The 6,000-nt window shown below is 43.0% G+C and overlaps 1 protein-coding gene across 3 annotated transcripts in view; it reads left to right on the plus strand.

The window, feature by feature from the left end:
• UBE4B (ubiquitination factor E4B) overlaps positions 1 to 5,436 on the plus strand; it is a 38,734-nt gene extending 33,298 nt beyond the window's left edge. For all 3 annotated transcript variants that reach the window (XM_027658090.1, XM_027658091.1, XM_027658092.1), the window contains 5 exons: positions 183 to 317; positions 688 to 879; positions 3,086 to 3,260; positions 3,551 to 3,697; positions 4,102 to 5,436. In XM_027658090.1, the coding sequence (XP_027513891.1) occupies positions 183 to 317; positions 688 to 879; positions 3,086 to 3,260; positions 3,551 to 3,697; positions 4,102 to 4,160 (708 nt within the window). In that variant the 3' untranslated portion in view covers positions 4,161 to 5,436. The remainder of the gene's footprint in view (positions 1 to 182; positions 318 to 687; positions 880 to 3,085; positions 3,261 to 3,550; positions 3,698 to 4,101) is intronic.
• The last annotated feature ends 564 nt before the right edge of the window (positions 5,437 to 6,000 follow it).

The raw sequence follows: 6,000 nt of genomic DNA on the forward strand, positions 1-6,000 counted from the left end.
GGATTGCTGCAGACATTAGGACTGGGTAGTAAAAGCGAGTGGCTGTACCTTAGATTCAGAGGTGCCTCACATCTGTGTTTGAGTTGCTGTCTGTTCTCTTGCCTAGATGCCGTTGGCACTGTGGCTGTGAGGGGCTGTGGGTGCTGCTGGGGGAGCTGTGACCGCTCTGTGTTTGTTTGCAGGACCAGCAGCAGGCGCGGCAGTCGCAGCTGGCGCAGGACGAGCGCGTGTCCCGCTCATATCTCGCCCTGGCCACAGAAACTGTTGATATGTTCCATATCCTTACCAAGCAGGTCCAAAAGCCTTTTCTCAGACCTGTAAGTCCTTCTCAGGTTTAAGTTGGTTTCTTGCTTCTCTGACATCTCTGGATAATAACCTGGAAGTGTTTGGTAGCACTTTGTCTCCATTCTCCTCCTCTTTCTCCAATCATTAAAACCTAATTGCTGTTGATGTTATTTGATGTGAGAGCATCACCTGAGTCACTGGGATGGTGTCATCCTTCTAGGCAGAAGCTGTTTGCATGGCATATTTTAATGGCAAACATGCATAAACGGCAGACACTTCCTACAAGCCTACCAAGGAAAAGTGTATTGGTTAATAATTCCTGATCTCGCTGTGTGCAAATCCAGTGATAATCTTCACTCTCACTGCCTTCACACTTTGATCTCTTTTACTTTGCCTTTGTAGGAGCTTGGACCACGACTGGCTGCTATGTTGAACTTTAACTTACAGCAACTGTGTGGCCCCAAGTGCCGTGACCTGAAAGTCGAAAACCCAGAGAAATATGGGTTTGAACCAAAGAAGCTGTTGGACCAACTGACGGACATTTACCTGCAGCTGGATTGTGCTCGCTTTGCTAAAGCAATTGCTGATGATCAGGTGGGCTCCAGAAGGATGAGGGGAAGGGCAAAAGCACTGTGGACAAACAGGACTCTGCAGAATACCCTAAAAAATGTTTCATCTGTGTGCTGCCAGCCACTCTTGTCTTCTACATCTGCAGTTTGTTTGCTTTCAGCAGATCATCTCTGTTTGTATTCTGTCTGCTCTTTGTAGATGGGTGTTCCCAGTGTTTTGCAAACTCATAAACATACATAAATATCTATAGCACTTCGCACACAGAGGAAATTTCCTGAGCTGCTTATTAGCTACAGCCTCGCTGTAGATTAGCAGAAGTACTTTGTCCCTTTGCAGATGGCACAGGGAGTTTTGACTCCCTCCCCCTTCCTCATCAAAACAGCTGGGACAAAGAGTCTCATTTAACACATCAAAGTTCATTCTCTAGATTAACTGTTTGCAAATTGTATCCCCTCTGATATCACTTTATTAAATGGCTGTGTAATAACCTGACAAAGCCCAGCATGAATGAGACAATTAAGGACACCTTTGAACTCCTCATGGTACCATTAACAGCAAGATAAGCTCTCCCTCACCTCTCTGTCCTTGCAGAGATGTCTCAACTACTGAATTACATCTGTCCATGCCTGTGTCTTAAAATACAAACTTTTCAAAATACAGAGGGGGGAAAAGTGTTCTCAGTGGCTACTTGAAGCTCTAGAGGAAGAGTTTACAGCACAGGAGGCTGTGCTTGCATGTCTAGTGAGCAGCAGTACTGGGGTAACTCAAGATCGTTTTTCTGTAATTATTTAAGTTCTGATAATTGCAGATAATATCAGGAACACTTCTGAAACAGCTCTTATGCATCTGCATGTGTATAATGAGCGTTCTGTGCGTTTTGATGCTGGTCAGTGTATGAGAAAATGAAGATGTTATCCATCATTCATCCATGGCAGCCACAGCAAACACACACACTGATGGAGGGGCTCGAAAGAAAGAAGCCTGCGGGTGTGGGAACTGGAAAAAAGCTCCATTAACAAAGTGGCCCTTCATAAAAAAGGAGTGGGGGGAGTGACCAGTATCTTGGAAACTGTCAGTGACAGGAAAGAACCATCAAGGAAATGTGTGGCTGGTTAATGGCTGCTGGGATTGGGAGAACAAAACAAAACAAACAAAAAGTTGCTTGATCATGGCAGGGTCTCTCTAAAGCATTTTGAGCCGTGTCCCATTTGCAAATCCCAGCACGTTGGAGAGGGAATCTGCAAACGTTTCTACAGCCCTGGGCATGTTGCCACAGCTCCCTTCTCTCTGCACTAGAAAGGAGTTTGGGTGGGCACTGTGTGTCCCGAGTGCTGAATGGCATTGCTTGGTGCCATGTGGTGGAGATGAAAGGAGTGAGGCTGTGTTGAACACTTCAAAAATCCCAAGGGAAACAGAAATCTGTGAGACTCACTGTGTTTTGTTTTGTCATGTAATTCAACCTTGCACTGCAGTGTAAATAGTGTTTTTTTATTAAAAGGTTTACGTCAAAACACGGCACTGTGAAGTTAAAAGGAAACGGTGTCTGTAGAACAGAAGCAGCTACAAAAGTCCTTCCCTAGCTTGGTTTTTCACATGAGAGCAATGCTTGCTTTGTGGGAACCACAGGATATGCATTTGGTCTCTCTGGATATTCCTACCGCACCGGTTGGCAAATCTCCAGCGTTCGCTCCCTCTGAGCTGCCTTACTATTTTTGCAACATCATGGGGTGGCTTTTCTGTTAGTTCTTGTTTGGATTAGGAGAAAGAATCACTTCTTTCCCAGTACTGCCTTGCACATTAACGGAGAAATTAAGAAATTAAAAAAATTAATTCATTTTGTGCTGTATTTTCAGCCAGGACTTGTGAAAACAGTAATACAGACAGGAGAGTGGCAAGACAGATGTTTTGTGTGAGGAACAATCCTGATAATCATAGTCAGTCTCTCTGAGTGTCTTCCTCATTTTCTTTAGGTGATGTTGCCTTTTTTTGGTCCTGAACAGTCCTACAGTGGTGATGACTATTAAAAAAAAGAATCATAAGTCTACCCCAAAGTTGACCTTGTGGTGCTAGATGAAATGTTACCACATGCTGCTTTTGAGTCTGATGTAAGCTTGAGGTTTCATCGATCCCTTCTGCAGTTTTAAAAGTGCATTAAAATATCTTTAGCATTTTTATGGCAGGTGAGGATCCTACAACTCAGCAAAGTTGTCTTTTTGTGCTTTGCTTGTAGAGGTCCTACAGTAAAGAGCTCTTTGAGGAGGTCATCTCCAAGATGAGAAAGGCTGGAATCAAGTCCACCATAGCAATAGAGAAATTCAAACTGCTGGCAGAGAAAGTGGAGGAAATTGTTGCCAAGAACGCCCGTGCAGAGATTGATTACAGCGATGCTCCGGATGAATTCAGAGGCAAGTGCAGTTTCCTAAATAGTGACTGTCTGGAAGAGGGATTTGGTTTGTTACTTCAATTCTAAATGTTAATAGAAACTTAGGTATTATTTGTGAAGCCTTGCATCCTGCCCTATTTCAGCTAGAGGGTAAGTAAATAGAGAGAGCTAAGAGTTCCTTTGTTTTTCCCTGGGATTGTCCAGTCCTAGTCATACTTTGCTTACATGTACTTGAAAACAGTAAAAAAAAACCCCACCCAAATCTGAAAATCAGGTTAAAAATAGCTCATGAGGAGACACCTGTGCCCTCAGATCCGCTCATGGACACCCTGATGACTGACCCTGTGAGGTTGCCATCTGGAACTATCATGGACAGGTCGATCATCCTGAGGCACCTGTTGAACTCATCCACTGATCCTTTCAATCGTCAGACGCTGACGGAAAACATGCTGGAACCAGGTACTGTGGAGCAGCTGGAACTGTGGGCTGGGGGAAGCACTTTGTGGGCAGGTCTGTGCTTTCAGAGGACAGTGGTGAGGCCTCAGCAGAGGCAACAGTTCTTTCATCTCAACTTGCACAGAAAAGTTCATTCCTTCTGCTTTCCCTTTTTCTTTGGGGGGGAAAAAACCTTCACAGCCCTTCATAACTACTGGGTGAGAAATGTTATGATATATAAATGAATCATTCACTTACCCAAAGCTGTGCAGAAACTGCATTCAGGGAGAAGACAACAGCAGTAGATAGTCCTGATCAGGTCACTAGAGAAGAAATCTCCATTGGTCATGAGGAGCTCTCTTGTAGTTGTATTACTAAGTAATTTAATCATTCTTTTTTCTTTTTTTTTTTTTTTTTTACCCTATCAGTGCCAGAACTTAAAGAGCAAATCCAAGCCTGGATGAGAGACAAGCAGAATGACCATTAGGAGCTCCCTTGCAGTGCACGCCCACAGCAGTGGGGAGAGCAGGGCGTGGGCTGTTGTGGCAGTAGTGGAGCAGAAACACTTGGAAGCTGTTATGGGATTAGCACGCCCACGGCACTGACTTCAGTAGTGACCAGGAGCATGTGGCCGAGGAGAAAAGCAGCTTAATTCTTGTACATATATTTAAGTGGTAACGATGGTCAATAACATGGAGGACAAGCTAGGAAGTTGCTTATGTTACAAAACTGTCCTTCAATATGTCACATTTTGGAGTTTTTACAGCTGAATTATTTTAGCAAAGATGAATGGATCAGGGCAGCATCCCTTCAACCTTGTTTTTTACCGCCAGATATCCGTTAATTTGATTGTGGTTAGAACCTTGGACATTTTGCTGCTAAAGTAACTTTTTCCTCTTTCCCTCCCTTCTTTCTGTTCCACCCATCAAACCTGCACTGCTGTCTCTCTTTTTTTTTTTTCAATTTTTTTTTTTTTGTAATGCAAAAAAACCCCCCAACGAACCCTGTGAAAATCAAAATCATTCCCCTGCCCTCAAAAGAACATATTCTGTGCGATAACTGTGCCTGCAACAAAGTGTTCATCTTGGGATCGTATTTTTATATTACACACATCTGCCTATTTGGGTTTTAATTGGTATTAGACACAAGGATAATTTCAAAAAGGCAAAGACTTCACACACGGATTTTAATTTCCATTCCTTGAAATGTCCCTTTCCTTTACGTTGATCAAGACGCTCTGGTATTTGTGAAAAGCCTCGAGACAGAAATATGTTAAAACAGCTGCCATGAATGAGATGCTTGGGAATACCAGGATTTCAGTGACTTTTAAACAAAAGAAATACATTCTTTCAATGCTGCAGATATGATATATGCTAACTGACAGTTCTGAGCCATTCGAGCTTGTCCACAGAGAGCAGATACTTTTATCCTTGGAGGCTGCAGTTTGGGGCAGGGGGTCATTTTTTTTATGTTGCTACCAATTTGTATCCATGGCTTGGCCTTACCAAAGCAGAAAGGGTGCAGGAAATGTAGAATTACGTTTTTAAAAAAAAAAATGGAAAAAAAAAAATATTCACAAACATTTTTGTATTACTGCCCCCTGCATATGATACTTGAATTTCCTTTTTAAAAAGGATTTGAAACCACAGTGTTTTAAAATTAAGTCTGAGAAAACAGGTTGTTTTTCTTTTGTTTGTTTTTTCGCCGTGTCTTCTGTTCAATTCCTGACTCTCTTGAACTACAATAAATGATACACACTCGCACAGGATGTTTCCTGGGTCTTTCTTTGGAAGCGTGTCGGTGAAAATATAAAAAGTACAAATGGTTGGGTGGCTTTGTTCAGGTTTGCTGTTATGGCTTAGGGTTGGAGGTAACTTAGTAAATTCTGTGTAAAATGTCTGTGCACACAGATATCAGCAATACTTTGAAGTCAGGAATGTTCCCAGCAGGTGCCACCGAACACCTATTCACAGCGCCGGGACAGCTGCTGACAGCTGCAGGGGGACTTTGGGGCAGGTTATATAAAATCCAGGGTTCTCCTCTGAGCTGTGCAATTAACTCTAAATTATTAAATGTGAAGATATAGTGGGGGGGAGTTGGGGGTGTTTTTTGTTTGACTGATTGTGGGGTTTTTTTCAGCGGTGCTTCCCCTTGCAGAGTGTGAACGTGTGTTTCTTTTCTCCACGGGAGGAAGATTCCAAAGCTTGTGTCTGCCTGGACTGCTGGAACAGTTTTATAATTATAACCTTCACTCCTTCCACAAACTCAAATCCTCTTCTTTTCCCTCTTCAGAAGTCACAGAACAAAGCCTGCTCTGCTTTTACCTG

Source organism: Corapipo altera, unplaced genomic scaffold (assembly GCF_003945725.1).
Source record: "Corapipo altera isolate COAL_440 unplaced genomic scaffold, ASM394572v1 301, whole genome shotgun sequence".
Taxonomy (NCBI): domain Eukaryota; kingdom Metazoa; phylum Chordata; class Aves; order Passeriformes; family Pipridae; genus Corapipo; species Corapipo altera.